This window comes from Nuphar pumila, chromosome 6 (genome assembly GCF_984573655.1).
Source record: "Nuphar pumila chromosome 6, dmNupPumi1.hap1.1, whole genome shotgun sequence".
Taxonomy (NCBI): Eukaryota; Viridiplantae; Streptophyta; class Magnoliopsida; order Nymphaeales; family Nymphaeaceae; genus Nuphar; species Nuphar pumila.
The window spans coordinates 9,471,648-9,494,153 of record NC_143254.1 but is presented as its reverse complement, the minus strand read 5'-3'; the positions used below and the strand labels follow the sequence as shown (position 1 = coordinate 9,494,153).

General features: G+C 40.3%; 1 protein-coding gene across 1 annotated transcript in view; it reads right to left on the bottom strand.

Moving 5' to 3' along the window:
- Positions 1 to 22,150, bottom strand: part of LOC149833886 (AP-5 complex subunit mu-like) — a 58,220-nt gene extending 36,070 nt beyond the window's left edge. The window contains exons 1-2 of the mRNA XM_090011086.1: positions 22,055 to 22,150; positions 21,017 to 21,163 (exon numbers count right to left, since the gene is read on the bottom strand). Coding sequence (XP_089867212.1) covers positions 21,017 to 21,163; positions 22,055 to 22,119 — 212 coding nt within the window. The 5' untranslated portion in view covers positions 22,120 to 22,150. The remainder of the gene's footprint in view (positions 1 to 21,016; positions 21,164 to 22,054) is intronic.
- Positions 22,151 to 22,506: the final 356 nt, after the last annotated feature.

Here is a 22,506-nt window from a genome sequence, read left to right as displayed (position 1 = left end):
ATTAATAGAACTGCTTGTTGTGTAATTGCTTGCACCTTATAATTAATGTATTTGCTTGCCGTAAAATTGTGTATCTTAAGTGAAATGAACTCTTACCCTGTGATAGTTGATAGGTCACTTGATCTTATAGTATATTGCTTATATTGAAAACCTTTATTTGTTTGCATACTCAATTGTTCATGTTAGAAATAGTTATTCATTTGCATAGTCTATTTGCACATGCATGATATAACTCGTATCTTATTCTAAATTGCTTATTTCAATTCTATATTATCTCACTTGTGCACCTACCAGTTTTTCGTGAAACTGGCCCATTTTATGGGCAGGTGATGTATAGGTCAATGTGGCTTGCGATGGCACGATGACGTGATGAGATCAAGTTGAGGTTCTTTCCGTGACGTTTCGCTCCTGAAGACATTACGGTAAATTTGCAGAAAAGTTTTCTTGAAAATCTCTTCTTTGCACAAGTCTTAAACTATTAAATAAAAATTGCATTTTCATAATCTATTTGATTTCTTAAATGTACGGTGTTGCAAATCCGTTGTGCAAGAGAAAGTTTGTGTTGTAATGTGCCCAAAGTCCCTTGACTTGCTATTTCAAACAAGATTTTTCTGCTGAACTTCTATTTCAAACTCTGATAAATAATTGATTTCAAAGCTTTCAAACTTTTCATAAAAAGTTACAAGTCTTGGATTTTGGGGTGTTACAATACCCTCTTTATCCTTAACACTTAACAGTCAACAGCGAAATTTGAACTTCAAACCTTCTTGTGACATGCCATGAACTCTAACCAGTTGTACAAAGAATTCTTTTTTTCATACATATTTCACTTAAATTTTATATATTATATTCTTACGAGCTTACACGAACCCAACCGAGTCGAGCACCTTTTGTGTGTGCTCGACTCGTTTTTGCTTAATGAGCTAATTGTGGCTAGGCTCGCCAGCTACATGAACTGAACACAAACAAGTTCATGGTGAGCCGAACCCTGAATTGCTCGGCTTGTTTCCCAGCCGTATTCTTAACATTTTCAATTGTTTAAATTTAAAATTTTCAAAAAATTTAGACATAAATTGACTCTTAACATGTCAAAACAATTATAAAACTAAAATTACAAATTTAAAACTTATACTTGGCAGCAAGAAAAAGGAAAACAAGTGTACATAAAAATTAGGGAAAAACAATTAACAGATAAAAAGAGCATGAATAAATATGTAATCAACAATAACATGTAATGTCAACAATAAGTAACATGTAATGTCAACAATAAAAAGTAACCATGAGTTCATTAACATATTGCAAAGGCAATCCAACAAAAATACAAGCCAAAGTAAGAAATGAGAAATGACACCATATAAAATTCAAATAAAATATCAACCACAAGTATTAGACTTAAGAGATTATCCAAAAAAAATTTAGACTCAAAGAGTATTATAAGCCTTAGCAAGTAAAATACATCAAATGAACAAAAAAAGTATCAATGTCTTCTATTAATATTCACTAGTCGAAATGAAATCATGGTTATTCATTAGAAAGTTTAAGTCCTCCCCCTCTTACTCCTACATATGGTTCTATCCAGTCACTATGGTAAGATTAAAGGAAAGGTTCTATTATTTTCCTTGGTATATGAATGGCATCATTGGGACCTTAATAAAATTTTACTTCCAATAAGATTAGAGGAAAGGTTCTACTATTTTCCTTGGTATATGAAGGGCATCACCGGGCCCTTAATAAAATTTTACTTCTAATACACACACGTCACACAAATAATTCACTTAGCATGTATATCGGCCATCAGTACGATACAACACTTGAACACACTTTGATACCTCATGGACAGTTAAATCAATACCGAACACAAACATTGTCATTGACTTTATCAATTTCTTTTTATGATATGCATTACTTGTTTTGTATTCACCTGTGAAAAATTTCTTTCATAATTGATGCTTGTATTTCACTTAAGTTTATTATTTGATGTTTTCAATTATAGCGATTTAGAATTGTTGATCAAGAGTTTACTTTAGATGATAATCATGTTTTATTGCATTAGGATAAATGCACGCATACACACATTTGTATGGTCGTTTCCTTGCATCATAATTTTTTATAACTATTGTGTCTATCACGGGCCTATTTCCTTCAATAAGTCAGCACGACGCGATGGTCCTTCCTTACTGCCGCAAGCCTACTTATCGCTCGCTTGCCAGTCGCGGAAGCTTGTAATCAGAGTGCAAGAGAGAATGGAGGGAGAATAATTGCAATCACAATGAGGGTGAACAAAAGAAAGCTCAACGCATTTGATTCATTCACAATTTAACTCGTAGGCCTTTTACAGTTCAAGTATATGGGTTGCCCCTTCAGAATATTGATTAACCTGAACTGGGCAGCTTACATCATACTCAACGAAAGCAAAACAGACTCTAGACGCAACTTTACAATGTAAGTCACAAGGGAACATGCTCCCCCCTTCAAATCATGTGTCGTCCTCGACGCCATCTATTTCATAATAAGCCCCGACTTCAGCCGGGTAGCCGTTGTTCATCAGGAAAGCTGGATCCCACACAGGTTCCGTTGTTTCCTCCCACTACACTAGGTATTTCTTCGCTTCGCCCAATTAGTTGACCTTGTGGCGAAGGATCTGACTAAAGTGCTTCTCGGCCCGTTGTGTTGTTGGGGGCCTCTACATGATGGGAGCGCGTTGTGGCACGTTACGTTCCAGGTCTCCGTCATCTGTATGGAACTGTTTAAGGTTGCACACGTGAAACACTGGGTGCACCTTGAAATCTGGGGGCAACTCCAGCTTGTACGTCAGATTGCCTACCTTCTTTGTGATGGTGAATGGTCCTTCATACTTTTTTATCAGTCCGCGGTGCCGCCCGCGGAAGATGCTTGTGCGACCAGGATAAAGCTTCACCAACACTTGGAACCCAGCAGGTCGACGATGCTTCTCTGCCCACTTATTCATTCTCTTTGTCGCCTTGTGTAGGAATGCCTTCGTCAACTAATTCTGCCTGTGTCAGTCTTAAATAAACTGATAGACAAAGGATGGCCTTCCCTTTTCTTGCGCGGCAAGAGTGTGCGGGGTCAGCGGTTGCTACCCCGTGGGTATTTCAAACGGGTTGTGGCCTGAAGACTCGCTCTTCTGCAGATTATAACAGAATTGTGTCACGTTAAGGAGCTTCACCTAATTTTTCTGATTGGCACTAACAAAGTGCCTAAGGTACTGCTCAAGTATCTCGTTGATGTGCTCTGTTTGCTCATCGGTCTGCGGATGAAAGCTTGTTGAAAACAACAAATCAATGTCAAGTAGCCAAAATACTTCATGTCAGAACTTGCCCGTGAAGCGAGCATCGCAATCACTCACAATGCTCTTTGGTATGCCCCAGTGCTTCACCACATGCTTTACAAACAACTCTGCAGTGACTCCTTAGAAGCTGGGATGAAAGGTGGCATATTTTGAAAAACGATCAACCACCACAAGGATGGAGTTGATGTCATCTACCTTAGACGGACTAACAATGAAGTCCATGGCGATGCTTTCCAAAGGACGTTCTGGAATCGGTACCGGCTGTTTTCTGGTTGGTTCCTTTGTCTTGCTGGCAGACGAGACACGTTCGCACATACCCCTCCACGTCGTCTCTCATCTGCGGCCAATAGTAGTCGTGCTCAAGGAGTGCTAAGATCTGCTCCTGACCAGAATGGCCAACCTATAATGTATCATGACACTCCTTAAGCAATTCTCGGCGAAGGCTTCCCCACTGCGGCACAAAAATGCATCCCCCTTTTGTCAAGAGGAGGCCATCCTATAGCCAAAATCACTGAGTCTTCTCTGCCTACACCAGAGAAACAAGGTGTTGCGCCATTGGATCCTGCTGCGTACCTTCACGGATGCAGCTCATCAAAGCGCCCTCCAAATGCACTTTTGAAGGCTCTGCATGCGCAGTAGCCAGTTCAGTCATGCGGCTCAAGGCGTCTGCAACTACATTGGTCTTTCCAACCTTGTACTCTAAGGCAAAGTCGCACTCAGCCAAAAACATTTGCCACCGAGCTTGCTTAGGCATCAGCTTCTTCTGTGTCTGAAAATAGCTCGTGGCAACATTGTTCGTCTTGATGACGAACTGGGCACCTAGAAGGTAGTGTCGCCAAGTCTTGAGGCAATATACGATGGCTGTCATCTCACGTTCATGCACCGTGTAACACTTCTCTGCATCTTTTAGCTTACGACTCTCATATGTAATCGGATGGCCATCCTGCATAATAATTACACTAATGGCAAAGTCTGAGGCATCTGTGTGGACCTCAAAAGATCTCGAGTGATCAGGCAGTCGCAGCATTGGCTCTCTCACTAAGGCTTTCTTCAAGCCGTCGAAGGCATCCTGACATGCTCCTGTCCAGAGCCATACCTGATTCTTCTTTAATAAGTCAGTGAGGGGCGCAACAATGAGGGAGTAACCTTCAATAAATCGTCGATAGTAATTCGTCAAACCAATGAATGACCGCAACTCTTGCACTTTGCTTAGCGAAACCCATTCCTGGATGGCTCTTATCTTTTGCTCATCCATGCGCAGCACACCACGCCCCACAACGTGGCTGAGGAAGCTGATTTCCTCCTGACCGAAGTGGCACTTCTCTCCTTTAACACAGAGGTCATTCACCTTTAGTACCTAAAACATTGTTCGCAAGTGCCCAACATGTTCCCCCATGTTGCTGCTATAGATCACGATGTCAACTTGTCTAAGTAACGGTAGAAAATATGGTTCATTAGGGTCGTGAACATGACTGGAGCATTCGTCAACCCGAATGGCATTAATAAGAATTCGTAAGCACCATAGTGGGTGACGCAAGTTGTTTTCGGCTCATCGTCATCTGCAATCCTCACCTGCCAGTAACCCAATCTCAAGTCTAGCTTTGAAAAGACTCAAGCACTGCCCAACTGATCAAACAAGTGTGTTATTAGTGACAACGGGTACTTATTCTTTACTGTGACCTTGTTTAGTGCATGATAGTCCACACACAACCGCTTGAAGCCGTCATGTTTCATCTAAAATAGGACTGGTGCACCAAATGGAGCTTTTGATAGACGAACGATGTCTGCATCCAACATCTCGTCCAGCTGCATGCACAGCTCTTTCAGCTCAGCTAGCCCCATGCGGTATGAAACCATTGTGGGAGGCTTCGCTCCCGGGGTCAACTCAATCTTATGGTCGACCTCGCGTCTTGGTGGTAGACGCTTTGGCAATTCCGGAGGCATCACCCCCCGAAACTCCGCCAACAGTGGGGCTAGGGTCGGCGGCATTGCTGCTTGCACCTTCCTTTCTTCTGCGCGCACGACAACTAAGAATGTATGTTCCCCACGCTTGACACCCTTATTCAACTGCATTACCGACAACACTGAAGTCTTGCCTTTCTAAGTAAGGCATTGAACTGTGTGTGATTGGTTTGGCCTCATAATCGTCAACGAGTTAAACTTTGGCAGCAGCATCACATTTTGGCAGCGCAGAAACTCCATACCTAAAATCATCTTAAAATCGTCCAAAGGCACCACGGAGAAGTTGTTCTTGCCGACCCAACTCCCAATTTGGATAGCCACATCCCTTGCCTCACCAAGGATGGGCTTGGCCTCAGAGTTTACGGTTTTGATGGTCCTCTACTTTGGCCCAGGCTTTAAGCTCAACCGCTATGCATCTTCCCGCGAGACGAAATTGTGTGTAGTCCCGGAGTTTACCATTGTTGAAGTAGAATTGTCATTCGTAATGATTTTTAGATACATGAGTTCCTTGTTGACCTGCATGTTTTCAGTTGCGCAACTTCTAGCTGCGTTAATCGATCGCATGACCCTCATCCTTGGTTGCATAATCTCAATATCACTGCATTCTGCCTGTGCTGCATTTGTTTGCTCATCGTCCTTTACAAGACGTTTCGAACACTGCCTGACGATATGTCTATCGCCACAAAACCAGCAAGTAACAATTGTTCCCTTGTTGTTGTTGTTAAACTTCTTGAAATTCGGTTTCTTATCAAATTGGTGGGATATCGATGCCACATCTTTGTTTTTGTATCGCTCATCCTTCTTGCCTCTGTGGTCAGGCTTCTTCCATACCTTGGTTGATGGGATAAAAAAGCTTGCGTTGAGTGTCAGCTAAGCGCTCGGCCATCACGTATGCATCTTTCGAAATAATGGGATTGCTTATTTTCACTTCGGTCTATGCCCATGACTGAAGTCCCACAATGAACCAGTTGAGCTTGTCCTCATCTGGCATGTTAGGCACCTCAAGCATAAGCTTCTGGAACGTTCTGACATAGTCTTGCAACGAACCAGTATTTTTAAGATCCGCCACCATCCTGTAAGTCTGTATTTGCGCATTCTTCGGCATGTAGTTGTGCAGTTCCATTTTAAAGTCGGCAAAAGTGTCTATCATGCATTGACCCCTCTCCATGTCATTGCGCTTCCGCATCTACCAAGTGATAGCATCTCCATCCAGTAGAGTTGTTGCAACTTTAATCCTGAGATCATCAAGCGTCACGTTCTGAATATCCAAGTAATCTTTTGCTTGGAACAAGAAGTTCTCAATGGCCTTGCTGTCGCGAGAACCATTGAACTTTGTTGGTCTTGGCACATCAATCCTTGATGGCCTCTGACCATTTCCCCCATTTAGGGTTATTGTCTGCTGCAATGTGCGGTTCTTCAACTGAAGCTCCCCTACTTCAGTTTGCAAGTCGACCATTGTTGTCGTCAATGAAGTGACTTATTCCGTCAGTAAGATCACCTGCTCTTGCATGCTCGCAACCACATCATTCAGTCCACCGAATGATTCAACTACGCATGAAATCGCTTCTTCGTGCGAAGTCACATCTTCCACCAGTTTGTTGACAGTTGCAGTCATCTCTCTTGGCCTCAAGGTGAACCCATCTCCTCAACTTCGGCAATTGTCTTGCCTTTGGTGTTACGCAAGTTTTGATAAGACGCCACGATGTCTTGCTCACAAATCGTAGCTTGTCAGTGCATCTGTCGATACCGACTCTGGAGTCCTTTCCCCAGCACCAGAATGGGCTCTGATACCACTTGTCACAAGCTTATTTTCTTTAATAGACCAGCGCGGCACGACGGTCCTTCCTTACCATCGCAAGCCTACTTATCGCTCGCTTCCCAGTCGCAGAAGCTTGTAACAAAAGTGCAAGAAAGCAAGAGATAATGGAGGGAGAAGAATTGCAATCACAACGAGAGGTGAACAAAAGAAAGCTTAACGCATTTAATTCATTCACAATTTAGCTCATAAGCCTCTTACAGTTCAAGTATATAGGCTGCCCCTTCGGGGTATTGATTAACCTAAACTGGGCAGCTTAGGTCAGACTCAACGAAAGCAAAACAGACCCTAAATGCAACTTTACAATGTAAGTCACAAGGGAACAGTGTCATATCAAGTGTATTCAGTATCAATATTAGACCAGCCAAGTTCAAGCAAAACCTTGAAACCTTTACTCTAAAAATCTAAGTCCCATCCACATTCAACATAATCGTTAATTTTGTTCACCAAGGCCAAAAGACCCCAGTATTCCAGTGGAGAATCATTTGAACTAACCAGCCTCCCATATGCTTGAAATACTTAACAATCGGCCACAATGTCTCATAACCTAATAATTGTATGTGATGTCACCTTTTTATCATTTTCACAATATTTAACAGCAGATCGCAAACCTAATGCTCTACCTCCTAAATCCAGAGGCACCTGCAACATGTTTTCTCATCTTTCTTGTACTCCATGAAGGATGAAGCAAGAACTCAATGGAATTAGATCTCGATTTCTTGCAAAGCAATATATGTCCCAATGTTTTGGAGAGACTCCCACTTATAAGACACTGAAGCCCCTCTTTGGGACCAATAAACACCTCACACGTGTCTTCTTCTCTCTCTCTCTCTCCTATTTACTCGGTCCATACACATTTCCCACTTTACATACATTGCCAAATCTCAAATCTCTCTCTCTCTCTCTCTCTCTCTCTCTCTCTCTCTCTCTCTCTCAATGTTGTGAAAAGCGTCGAGGCATAGTGTAGCTCCACCAAAAAACTGGGGCGAGGTGTAGAGAGTCAGCCTCAAAAAAATGGAAACTTAAAAAATATATATAAAAATACAAATAAATAAAAGAAATGCTTTATTCATAAAGAAACAACCAACAAAAAATAGGAAATATCAAATAAATACCGAAAATATGAGAATAACATGTAAAATAACATGAATACAACAACTTGATCTATCTAACTATCTAACAAATAAAATATGAGCATTCAATGAAAAATTAGGTACCAAAATCACTAACAATTAAATTCCTCAATGTCATGTCATCATCATATAATGCATATTAGCATAACAACCAAAAGCTAATGTATATCTAGCTAATTTTTCAAGCACTAGAACATGTAAAAATGCATATCTAATTATCTATATTTAGTCTCACTAATAATTATCTATACTTAGTCTCACCAACAAAAACGCTTAAACTTATTTTTAATTTCCATGATCTAATGACAAACTAAAAGTCACAAATTCACATTAACAATCTTTATATACAAAATTACAAACCTACACATACACAATAGATTACATGTAAATACACAATCTTTATATGTAGTTATATACATGTACAAACCTACACATACAGAGTTAATTACATTCATATCCACCTATCAAAAATTTATTTTAAAATAATAACAAAGTAACATTCACAATTTGATATACACAATCTTTACAAAAACCAATGATCATGCATAATTTATGCATATTAGACTCACGTTTTTATGCATGATTCGTCGCGAAAATGGATTAAACACCCATATTTATCAACGTTTTCCAGGACACTGACTAATTTTCAAAAAGAGGAAAAAATTGTACAAATGGAATTCACCATAGTGTTTTAAGTATTTGAGTTCTTTTAGGAGTCCACTTTTGAAAACACGTTTTTAGAAAAAGGTAGTTTTTGGAATTTTCAAAAATTTAAATAGAGTTTTAGAAAATACCGTTTTTAACCTAGGAATCGCATTATAAGTAGTATTATTGAGAAGGAGCCGGCGTCTTCCCTTGCGAAAAACGTCAGCCTCTCTCTCTCTCTCTTCTCTTTCTCGCTCTTCTCTCTCTCTATCGCCGGTTCCTCCCCCATCTCTTCTCTCCTTCGTTCTTCGATTTCATCTTTCTTCCAACCCTGTCTATCGCCGGTGCCTCTTTCCTCGTCATCGGAGCGTGTGTTTCACCACGGGAACGACCACTTCTTCTTCTCAACCCCTCCATTAGATGTGGCTGCAAGGTTTGCTTGTTCTCCCCCATCTCTTTATGGGATTCGTATTTAGTGTAGATTTGTTTTTCAAGTTCATTGCATATATAAAAATATATTTTAGCATTGCATATCATGTAGTTTATTTTAAGCAATATTGTTTCATCTAGAATAGTTGATTTTTTATTTGCATTTTCTGCATATTAGATTATGAATACGTTGCATTGCATCGTAGACTAGTTTTTGTATTTCATTTTATTCTAGTTAATAGTTCATTTTTTTAAACGCAGCATAGCTTAATCTTTTGGAAGGCCAGCAAGCAGATTTGCTTGAATTGTGCATTCACGCAAATCGGTTTGATCTTGAAAAAGTCAAAAGACCGGTGTGAGTTTGACTTCACGCAGATCTTGATTTGACGTTATTTTTTGAGAAAAAACGTCATCTGCAAATCACACAGATTTGCGTGACTTGCAGACCGTGCTTCTCCAATCTGCGGTGTTGTGCGCTAAAGAAATCGAGTGTTGCTAGAGCAGATGGAGCGTTAAAAGATTTTTTTCTCTTTTGATCAGATCTGTTGATACACGATGTTTTGCAATATTATTTTCTTGTTCTACTGGAACATCTTCAGCAAACCGTGTCTGACCAGATCACCACACCATCGGCGTGATCACGTTGTTCGTGCTTGATTCAGTTTTCTTGATAGTCGATCAGATTTACAAACTACATGTTTTTTTTTAATCTGATCTACCATTGCGTGAGTGCAATAATCTGTTTGTGTGTAGCGTTTTCGGTGAGATCACGCAGCAGTGAGTATGTCCAGATCGCATGATTGCTGAACACATTGTAATCTGATCAACGTGATCCTTTCAAAATCAAGATTTCATGCTATTCAGCGTTTTCATTCAGCATCTTTGTGCGTGAACAGCAGATCACGCCAATCGTCGGATCTGATCACGCTGATCACATTTTGTGTTAAGGCCTGCATAGTTTAATTGTCTGCGTTAGTTAGAATATTTTAATTTGCTATGTTGGTGATGCAGAGCAGGACCCGACGGGGTCTGTACCACGTGACCGGGACTCAGTCCAGGCACCCGATCCACTTCAGGGGATAGACGGTCGTGAAAAGAAGTCGTCATTATGTATATGCAGGACCCGACCCGATCTATATACTGGATCGGGTCCAGACCCAATCAATGTATAATGTAAATTAGCATGTTATTAAGGGGTATTTATGTACCCTTGAATTTCATACTCAACATATTAATAGAATGAAAGGCGCAGCCACAAGGCTCTGACGCCCTCTCTCTCTCTCTCTCTCTCTCTCTCTCTCTCTCTCTCTCTCTCTCTCTCTCTCTCTCTCTCTCTCTCTCTGTGTGTGTGTGTGACAGGTTTGTGTATAGATCAAGGACTCCTTTCTCACATGGTATCAAAGCAGCATGACATCTGGGAGTGAAGAGTTGCCTCGTTTTCATCCTATCAACGTGAAAGTCGACAGGCGTGTAGATCTAACCAAGTCTGGGTGTGAAAAGCTTTATCTCGGTTTCACGGTGACAGACCTTGTTTTTTGGTTTCAAAACTCGACCTCCTATGTTTCTCGGTCACAAGTGGTTCCTCTCTCTTTGTCAACTTATTCACCTTTAATCTGGAATCATACCTTTGTTTTTATTCCAGATCATTGTGGTTCTTCTGTGATTCTACAATCTATGCTTCTGAAATCTTTGTTAACCTCTGTTGTTTCGTGGGTTCTGAAATTACTTTTGATCGCATTTTCTGAAAACGCATTATTCTTTTTCTGTTTTCTCTTTCTGTTTGCCGAGTACAAGCACGTGAAATTGATCCAACATGTGAACTTGTTTCTCCTGCTTTTCTGTTAGTCGAGACATGCTTCTACCATCTGTTAGCCGAGTGCCCTGTTAGCCGAGTGTTCTGTCAGTCGAGTGCTCTGTTAGCCGAGTCCAACCACGTGTTTTTGATCAAACACGTGAAGCTGATTAGCCGAGTCCTCTATTTTGTCTCTCATACCTAAGTGTCAGTTCAGGTTTTCTCTCGAATGGATTTTACTCATGCGCAGTCATGTCTGTCCTTAAGCTTTCTCGGTCAACTAGTCTCTGAAAAACTAAATAACTCAAATTTCTTAACCTGGAAAAGACAGATCATCCCATTTATAAAGAATCAGGACATCTCTGGTCATCTGGATGGATCGGTTCCACCGCCTCCAGAATTCATTTCGCAAGAAAAAGCGGACGATAAAGGAGAACAATCTATTGTTCTTCACAAGAATCCAGAATATGTTGCTTGGATGAAGAGGGATCAATCGCTAGTACCATACATCACTTCAACTCTCTCACAGGAGGTCCTTGTTGCCCTTCCTGATGATTGTTCGGCCAAAGAACTGTGGGATAAGTTAGTTCAAACATATTCACAAATTTCTGAGGCAAGAATTATGTTTCTTAAGCGAGAGTTTCAAATGCTGAAAAAAGATTTCATGTCTATTATGGAATATCTGAACAAAATGAAAGGCATCACAGACCAGCTGGCTATTGTTGGGTGCCTTGTCAGTGAAAAAGATAAGGTGCAACAAACCTTGAGTGGACTGGGGCAAGACTATCATATTATGACGACAACCTTACTATGTTTACCAGAACTTCCTAAGTTTGAAGATCTTCGTTTGAAATTATTGCAATATGAAATGACTCTGAAAGGATCTTCTGAAGATTCTCATGGACATTCAGGAACCCAAGATGTGCTAGCTATGGGAATGAGTTATGGTCGAGGACGAGGAAGTTCTTTTCGAGAAAAGGGAGGCCAAGGGAGAAATACCTATGGAGGTCGTGGTATACTTCCAACACCCAATATACAAGGACAAAGACCCATTCTCACATGTTTTCTATGCAACAAGAAAGGGCACATTAAAGCAAATTGTTGGTTTAATCCTCAAAACAAAGAGAAAGCTCCACAAGCAGAGGCTAGGAAGGATGGAGAAGTAAAGGAGTTGTTGTTGGCAGCCTTGGCAGAATTGAATATGAAGCAAAATGACAAAGGCATTTGGTATGTCGACTCCGGAGCAGCTACTCATGTCACGGGTGATGTAGGTAAACTCTTGACTCTTACTCTTTATGTTGGTAAGAATAGCATAGTCACAGGAGATGGATCTCATCACTCAATCTCACATATTGGAAATGCCATTATACCCATGTCAAAGTCCTCTCTTAATCTTCCAAGTGTCATCCGTGCACCTAATATTCAAAAGAACATTGTTTTTGTCTCAAAACTTGTTGATGATGCTAATGCTTCAGTTGAATTTACTCCCTCTTCTGTTTATGTCAAGGATCTTCGCACGAGGAAGACATTCGCTGAAGGAAAACAGTGGGGCAATATGTACATCTTTCAAGAAGATCCTTCCTCTATTCATTCCGACTATTCATCCTTGAAGCCTCACCAACGTCAATTTTTTTATCCTGGTTTTATATTTACTATTTCTGAATGTAATAAGCCAAGACTTTGGCATAGTCGACTTGCTCATTGTGGTCGCCATTTTATTGAAAAACTTGTCTTGAATAATCTTATTCCTAAGTCCAGTCTGAGTTCAGAGGTCGTTGATACAAAGTGTTCTAGTTGTCATTTATGTAAGAGTCATATTTTACCATTCGCTTCCATTAATAAAAGAGCTTCAAGGCCATTTGAGGTCATTTGTTCAGATGTCTGGGGTCCTGCCCCAATTACTTCTCTTTCTGGCAGTAAATACTATCTTATTTTCATTGATAGTTACTCGTGTTATACTTGGATACTTTTTATGAAGCATAAATCAGAAGTCTTTGGATTGTTCCAGAGATTTCATTCTTTTGTTCAAAATCATTTCTCTACCAACATTCTCAATTTTCAGTGTGATGGAGGAGGTGAATTCTCCTCGAGTGACTTTGTTAGTTTCCTTCAACATAATGGGATAAAGAGAAGAGTGTATTGCCCACATACACCTCATCAAAATGGGATTGCTGAGAGGAAGCATCGACATATTGTTGAGACTGCAATGAGCATGATGCACGGGAGCAATCTCCCTGTATCATTATGGACTGAGGCTTTTCACTCCACAGTTCATGTGATAAATCGACTGCCCATGAGTATCTTAAAAAATAAGTCACTATATTTCTCTCTATTTGGCATACAACCTGATTATCATGAATTACGTGTTTTTTGGTCTGTTTGCTATGTTCACATTGACAGCTCACTAAGGCACAAGTTCCAAGATAAAGCCTTAAAATGCAGGTTTATAGGATATGCAGAAGACTACAAAGGGTACAGGTGCTATGATCCCCTAAGTAAGCGTGTCAAAATATCAAGGAATGTAGTTTTCGATGAAATGAAGTTTGATGATCAGCTTGTTAGTTCAAGCCTTCATGTTGATAACTCAAGCCCCAACGTTGAGGTATACTACCCAAGGTTAAATTCAGAACTCTTTTCCAATGGTAAAGTAGATTGTCCAGCAAATTGCAGCCAGAAGGAGACACATGAGGAATCAGCCAATGAAACTCAAACGGAAGAGATTGTTACACATGACTTGGAGCCAACAAGGTATAAGGGTGTTGTGTACACCCGGCGAGAAAAAGAGCCCTCATTCATTTCTTGTACAAGTACGGACCCATCTGATCCCGCTTCACAGATGATGGATATCAGAAGATCCTCACGGATCCGACATCCGCTTGATAGGTGGGTAAGTTATAAAAAAATTTCATTGGATTTTCAGTTATTCTTGACTTCCATAAGTAAAGAGGATGAGCCCCTCATGTTCTATCAAGCTGCGAGCTTTAGAAGATGGGTAGAAGCAATGAATGAAGAAATGGAGGCCTTACATGAATGTGGGACATGGGAGATTGTACCTAGACCACTAAACAGAAATGTTGTTGGGTCAAAATGGGTGTACAAGATAAAGTATAAACCAGATAGGAGCATCGAAAGGTACAAGGCTAGACTTGTAGCCAAGGGATTCACACAAGAGGAAGGACTGGACTTTGATGAAACTTTTAGTCCTGTAGTTAAAATGGGGACCATTCGCATCGTGTTGAGTCTAGCCATTAAACATGGATGGACATTGAGCCAGTTGGATGTAAAAAATGCTTTTCTGCACGGGGATTTAAAAGAGGAAGTCTACATGGAACAACCCATTGGATATGCAGAACGAGACGCCGAAAAATATGTATGCAAGTTAAAGAGAGCACTCTATGGTTTGAAACAAGCTTCTCGTTCCTGGTTCGACAGTTTTTCTCTAGATATACAAAGGCATGGCTTCTCAAGGTCCCTTCTGGATCACTCATTATTTATTCACAATGAACAAGGCGTCACTACTCTTCTATTGATATATGTAGATGACATCATCATCACAGGGAACTCTAAAAGTCACATTGAACAGGTGAAGAAGTTATTAAATCAGAGATTTAAGATGAAAGATTTGGGAGAGCTGCGATATTTTCTTGGGGTAGAAGTTGATAAAAGAAGTGATACACTCACCCTTAACACAAATACACGTTGGACATTCTCAGCATAGCAGGCATGACAGATTGTAAGTCGTTAACAACTCCAAGTGTCATTCATCAGAAACTGAGTTCAAAGGAAGGGGATATATATGGAGATCCCACTAAGTATCGCAGCTTAGTTGGCATGTTGCAATACCTGACTTTTACTAGACCTGATATAGTATACTCGGTTAATCAGGTATCTCCTTTTATGCATGAACCTCGTATGTCACATATGGAGGCAGTCAAACGTATACTTCGTTACGTGAAGGGTACAGTTGGTGATAGGTTGGTATACAAGAAAAGAGAATTAGATCCAGGCGGAGGCCATGAGATCGTCATTTATGCTGATTGGGCAGGTGATCCAGATGAACGACGATCAGTATCCGGTTATTGCAGCTTCATTGGATCAAACTTAGTATCCTGGAGCAGTAGAAAACAAAAGGCGGTTGCTAGGTCAAGCATTGAGGCTGAATACAGATCGATGGTTGCTGCCACGACTGAGGCTACATGGATAAGACATCTCCTGACAGAAATGGGAGAATCGATTGCTCGGTCACTGCTACTGTGTGACAATCAAAGTGCCATCAACATGTCCTTCAATCCCATCCACCATAGTCGAGCAAAGCATATTGAAATAGATCAACATTTTATTAGGAATAAGGTTGAAGATAAAGAGATTGAGCCCATGTATGTGTCAACTAAAGAACAAGTTGCTGACATTCTCACTAAAGGGTTGACAAAGGACAGATTTTGGTTTCTGAAAGGCAAGTTGTTCATGGTTCAGGACCATGCACAACTTGAGGGAGGCTGGAAAGAAGTCGTCATTATGTATATGCAGGACCCGACCCAATCTATATACTGGATCGGGTCCAGACCCAATCAATGTATAATGTAAATTAGCATGTTATTAAGGGGTATTTGTGTAGCTGAGATGCGGATGCTTAGATGGATGTGTGGAAATACAATAAAAGATAAGATTCGGAACGAAGAGATACGTAAGAAGGTAGGTGTTGCACCCATTGAAAATAAGATGCGAGAGAATCGTTTACGGTGGTTTGGACATATTCGGCGAAGGCCTAATGATGCTCCAGTTAGAAGGTTGGAGAAATGGGAAAATATATTAGTTAAAAGAGGTCGGGGTAGGCCTAGGAAGACTTGGATGGAGATGATAGGAAAGGATATGAATGCTTTGAACCTCACCGAGGACATGGCGTTGGATAGAAATGATTGGAGGAAAAGGATTCATGTGGAAGACCCAAAATGAATTTCTTTTTTGGTTCATATCGCTGACCCCAATTGTTTTGGGATGAAGGCGTAGTTGTTGTTGTTGTTTGTTGTTGTTGTATTAAGGGGTATTTGTGTACCCTTGAATTTCATACTCAACATATTAAAAGGCACAGCCACAAGTCTCTCTCTCTCTCTCTCTCTCTCTCTCTCTCTCTCTCTCTCTCTCTCTCTCTCTCTCGGTGATAGGTCTGTGTATAGATCAAGGACTCCTTTCTCACAGGTCGGACCCAGGAGCTGGATCCGATCCAGTCCACGGCACCACGACGCAGGGGCGACGTACCCCTGCGTACCTATTCCAGAAGAGCGCAGGCTCAGACTACACAGACCCAGCAGCAGTAGAAAGAAGTTTTGGGTCTGGTACCAGGCCCGAGACCCGGATCCAGTTGACCTCTTTAAAACCCCATTCTAAGGTTGCGTGAAAGGCAGAGAACATTGAAAATACAGCATCCTTTTCCCTTCTTTTTGTTATTGCTTATTCCTTGTTTCCCTTTACAGTTATTATCTTTGTTTCTTTTTCTTACTATTCGTTGATCCCTTTCCATTGTTATTGAAAGTTTATTGAAATAAAACAAGCCTCACCGATTTTCGGTGGGCATCTATCTTACCTTCTCGAACATCGCTGCATCAGTTAGTCATTTAGATTGTTTTTACTAGTTAGATTTGTTTCAATCTTTCTCATAGTCAGTTAATTAAGATTGTTTTAATTTCTTTTATAGTTAGTTACTCAGATTCTTTTGGTTTGTTACGTGGTTACTTAGTTAGTTACATATTTTAATAGTTGTTATAGTTAGAATTGATTTTTGTTTATTCTTTATAACTAACGTTCATTATTTTAGAAATCGTGTTTTTGCATTTTCTTTTGTTTTTGTGTTTGTTTCTTGTGTTTTGCAGGTAAACCTCCGTGTGCGAAGGGATTGATCTCGCGAGGGTCGTGCCCTGCAAATTTTTTTTCTTTATTTTTTTAGGTTCATAGGCTATTTGATTAAATTGGGTTGTAATATTTTTTTTTAAGCCCTCCGCAGAGGGTAGCATATTTTATTTACTTTTCATTTAAGGCAATAAAGATTGTTTTGTGTGGGCTACAAAAGTCTTTTTAAATACGTTCTCTATGTTCGACCCGGAGTTCACCACTAGTGTGAGTCGAAAATTTAAGATTTGATGCACGGTTTGCACAAATGATTTTTATTGAAAAATACCTTTTAAAATACTTTCACGAAAAGTTGCATCAACCAACACATACACAGTCAATTACATGCATGTACATAATGACATGCACAGTCAATTAATTGCACAGAGGAAGAACAACAACAACAAAGGAAGAAGAAGAAAAAGAAGAAGAAACAGCGGCAGCAAAGAAAGGGAAGAATAAAAAAGGAAGAAGAAGAAGTAAAGGCGAAGGGAAGAAGAACAGAGGAAGGAGGGGAGAATAAGAAAAGAGGAGGAAAGAAGAAGTGGCAGCAGAGGAAGGGAAGAAGAAGAACCGGCAGTGGAGGAAGGGAAGAAAAAGAGGAGGGAAGAAGAGGAAGAAGGAGAAAGAGCAGAAGAAGAGACGAAGAAGAAGAAGAGAGAGAGTACTTATCGCCACTGGTGGTGATTGTTGTTGTTGTCGGTGGTGAAGAGCGAGAAATGAGAGAGAAGGGAGAGACGAGAAAGTAGAGAGAGCGAGAGAGGGAGGCCTGCGACACTAATTAAGATTGAGGCCCCTCTCTATTTGCCGCCAAATTTTGGTCAAACGAGGGCTTTGACCCCCATTTGACCAAATAAAAAGGGGCATGCCTACGCCTAAGGCCTTTTACGGTTTTTATGTGTGCCTCAAGGCACAAGGGGCCTTGCCCCAAGTCGAGGCATGTTTATTGCGCCTTGAGGCGCGTTTTTAACAACATTGCTCCCGCGTATACTTTCCAATGCTCCCTGTTTTTTTCACTCACATTTATCCATGCCACACAAAACCTCACTTCCCAACCTATACACCCCCTTCTTACTCTCACTCTCACTCGTTTATGCACTTTGCATGTGGCCCCTCACCCTCACTTTCTAATGCACACCCCTTTCTTTGGAGACCCCACATGCAGCCTTTGTGCTTTCCAATGACTTGTCTCTCTCACGCATTTATACTCCCACATGCACATTTCAATACTTTCCACTTTTTCACTCACGTTTACCCATGCCACACAAAACTCTCTCTCTCTCTCTCTCTCTCTCTCTCTCTCTCTCTCTCTCTCTCTCTCTCTCTCTCTCTCTCTCTCTCTCTCTCTCTCTCTCAACATGTGACTCACTTCTTGATCTTCACATATCCAACTTCCCTTTCCTATATCCAAGCACCACACATAACCCTAAACTCTTCTCTCTCATTTAATACTCTAATCAATTTTGCCCATTAGAATGATGAGTATTACATTATCAATGTTGTGACCTTTGAGTACTGAGCCTCTCAATATATCTCCAGAAAATTCCTTATCATTTCCTAAAAAGAAGGTTTTTCATAACCTTAACAACCACATTTTACTTAATTATGATAATTACATTTGATCTTGAGCAAGGACCCAAGGTGTTATTGGAGGCATTGCATACAACAAGTCAATATTTACCCCCATACATACATATATATAAAGAGAGAGAGAGAGAGAGTAGAGAGTAGGTGCCTACCATGAGAGAACGGAGTTTTTAGGGCATTTTTCGCAAATCTGACTTCGCAGATGTATCCAGCATGGTTGATTTGATAGAAAACAACACTTGGATCGTAGATGAAACCATGATTTGTTAAGTCTTCAATATTTATGAAAATTTAGACCATTGACTTTCAAGCCTTATAAAAACCAACCTGTGTGTCTGAATCAAACGATCTAAGAGCTGAATCCTATAAACCAAGCATGTAAAACATATCTGTAAGGCCAGATTTGAGAAAAACATGAAAAAGCCCTTCAAAAGCCCCACATGATGGTGGTAGGCACAGATTAAAGCAGGCAGCTACACCTTTATCTATCTGTATATATACTAGTACCAAAACTGTGCAAATGCACGGGATGAGAGAGAGAGAGAGAAAGGATAACTGAAATACAGCCATAGTAAAAAGAAGAAAATGATAGCATAATGAATGGATTTATCTTAGAAAGTTAGTGCCTGACACTCAAAACCTCACACATCAAAAAATCCTTTTTGTTAAATAAAAGAGAGGTACTGATCAATATCAGCATAAAAGAGAAAACATCAGGAAAAGAATAATATAAATTCATCCAGCCAGCAGGTCATTTTTTCCTCATGAATATTGGGTTTGCCACACAAAAAACTATAACTACATATATTGCCTAAAAGGCAAGCACCCTTTAGTTTTAGAGCTCATACATTTTGCACCAGAAGAGAGAGAGAGAGAGAGAGAGAGAGAGAAGTTGGGGTGTGTGGAACTCATAAGAAACATATAAAGAGAAAGGGATGGAGAGAGAGAGATAAAGGAAATGGAAAGTCAAAAGTTGCTTTGGAGAGAAAGAGGCGGTTACCAATATGAGAAATGGAAGGGGAAAGGTTTTATAATCATGACTTTCATATTTCAACATAAAGCAGACAGCTTTTTATTGTCTTTTTACTTTTTAGGATAATTTAGAAAGAAATATAGAGGTATACGTTGGAAAGTGGAGGGTTTTGTGTGGCATGAGCAAATGTGAGTGAAAAAGTGAGAGTATTGAAAAGTGCATGTGGGAGCATAAATGTGTGAAGAGAGAGAGAGGGGGAGAGAGAAAAGAGGGCCATTGGGAAGCACGAGGTTGCATGTGGGGTCTTCAAAGAAAGGGGTGTGCATTGGAAAGTGAAGGTGAGGGTCCACATGTAAAGTGAATAAATGAGATAAGTGAGAGAGAGAGAGGTGTATATGTTGGGAAGTGAAGGGTTTGTGTGACATGGTAAATGTGAGTGAAAAAGTAGAGAGCATTGGAAAGTGCATGTGGGAGAATAAATAAGAGAGAAGGGGTTAGGGAAAGGCATTTGGAAATGCGTGTAAAGAGGGAAATGTGTATGGACTAAGTAAATAAGAGAGAGAGAGAAGAGTACATTGAGAAATGAAAAGGACATGTGTGAGGTGTTTATTGACCCCAAAGAGGGGCTTCGGTGCCTTAGAAGTGAGTCTTTTCAAAACATTGGGACTATATATATAATCTTAAGAATGTTCTCTACCACTTAATGCATTTACACCCAAGTTAATGCATGATTATGCCTTTTCAATACGTGTTTGATACTTTCTAACAAAATGGTTTCTACATAGAAATAAAAGAGATATATTAGCTCGAGATAAATACAAATAGGAAATGTGAAAACAAATAAACAAAGAAGTTCCTAGAAATGATCTCTCAACTTTCTACTGATCAACCCCACCCTAGAGAAACTTGTAAGACCCCTGCCAAACTTCTCCATATTTGTTCATTTGGTCTGTCCATGCTTGCTACTTTACCTGTTTATAAAATGCTACAATTGTGAGCAAACTTCTAACACTTGACAACAACCTCATATGGTTTACATGAGACGAAAGATCCTTTTCTAGCTTATAGAAAATGTATGAATGACAAAACCTAATCCTAGTTTCATCCTTTATGCACAATACGTTCAACAAAAGCATTTCTATGGCAGATACCATAGAAACTAGTGTAAATTAGTCGATCCATAAGGCTAAAAAACAAAAAGGAAAAAGGCTTCATTTCCATCCAATACCAATATTCAATGGATGACCATCAATAGAAAAGGTTCAAACAACACATAAAAATCAAGAGGCCACTTGCTACTTAATGCCATGTGCTTATGATCCAGCCCTGCATAGGCAACATTTCCCAAATGAACAAGAAGGTGCTGTTTATAATCCAGTCACCAATACATATAACTCTTTCCAGTTTCCACCAATAATGACACAAACAGTATCAACAAAATAGGTAAAGAAAAGTATAGTTTACTGACTTGCCAATATCTACTAACCTCTGTTTTTTATCAAAAAATGCTGAAGCAATTTCTCCATCACTTGGAAGCAACAATGATGATGCAAATTGTGTATCTTCCTTGTACAATGTCCTATACTCTTTCAGGCAAGCTAAATGCCATCGCCTTTCTACAACTTTGAACCGTCTGTATAGTCAAATAGAAGAATCACAATCCAAAAAAAGTTTCAGAATGTATAGCAAATAATGAACCCCAAAAAATAAACATGCTGAAGTGTTGTGCAGATTAGATGTATGTGGCACAGAAGGGCGACTCCACTCATACCCAGGTTTTCCCTCAATGTGCATTTAACCCAAGACATAAGAAGAAGTGAATGCCACCATGAAAAAACATAAAGCCCATATACAGGATATGAAACATTTAATATGAACCTGGATAGCTGTGTTGTTTAGAGATCTCGAACATTCAATATGGAAAACCTTGAGCTCTCATGAATAAATGATATTATACAAGAACTATCATGAACAAAGGATAAAACAGTAAAAATACATAATTCTAATCATCAAAGCAGAAAAACTACCCACGCTATAGCAGATTGATAATAAAATGAACTTCCCAAGATAGAGAACAACCCCACCCCACCCCCCAAACTTCCCCCTTCTTTAAAATTTTTAACCAAAACAAAGTTGAAAAGGACAACTCTGAGTGGAAGCAATCAGCAAACAAGGAACAACCACCAAAACTCACAAGACAAATATCATCAAGAAAGCACATATTCTAGAACCAAGCTAGTCTCAGAAAGAAGAAAAACACATACAATGCAGCAACAAAATCCGCGATCCAGTGCCCAGAACGTAACAAATCGGGCCCTAGAACTCGCGATTTCAGCAATCAATATAACAAAAGCTACCGGGCTCACAAACTGTAGGCTCAATCAAAGATTAATCCCTAGAACGAGATCCCGACAGGATAATGAACCACGGAAGCCCTAGATTTCAGAGAAGGAGATCGCGGAAAGAGGACGAAGGGAAGCAAGAGAGAGAGAGAGAACCTAACCCTAGAAATTCAGAATCAAACCTGGAGAAGACGACGTTGTCCTGGTTGTTGAGGATCCAGAGCGCCCTAATGCTGCAACCGGGCATGGCGGGAGAAAACGGGAAAGTCGGAAAGGCCAGAAACGGAAAGTTTGGGAACGGGGGAGAATCCATTTATAGGCTTCTCAGCAGATTACCAAAATGCCCACGGTTAAAGAGTTTCTTACATTCTTGTTTACATGGAATAACGAAAATATCCTTCACAGACTGGAAGGCTGGAACGAGATCCGGATCGATTCCGACCTTCAGTCGTAGAACCCACAAAGGGTTGCAAACGGGTCGGATGTGGCTGGAGTCAGGATTGAGCCGGCACTGGATCCGACTTTCATCGAGTGGGTCTGGTCTCCGATCTGCGTCCAACTCAAATCACATGATAAAAATTCGGATACAGATCTGACTTGGCCTCCTGTGGCATTGGATCTGCAGAAAACGGGT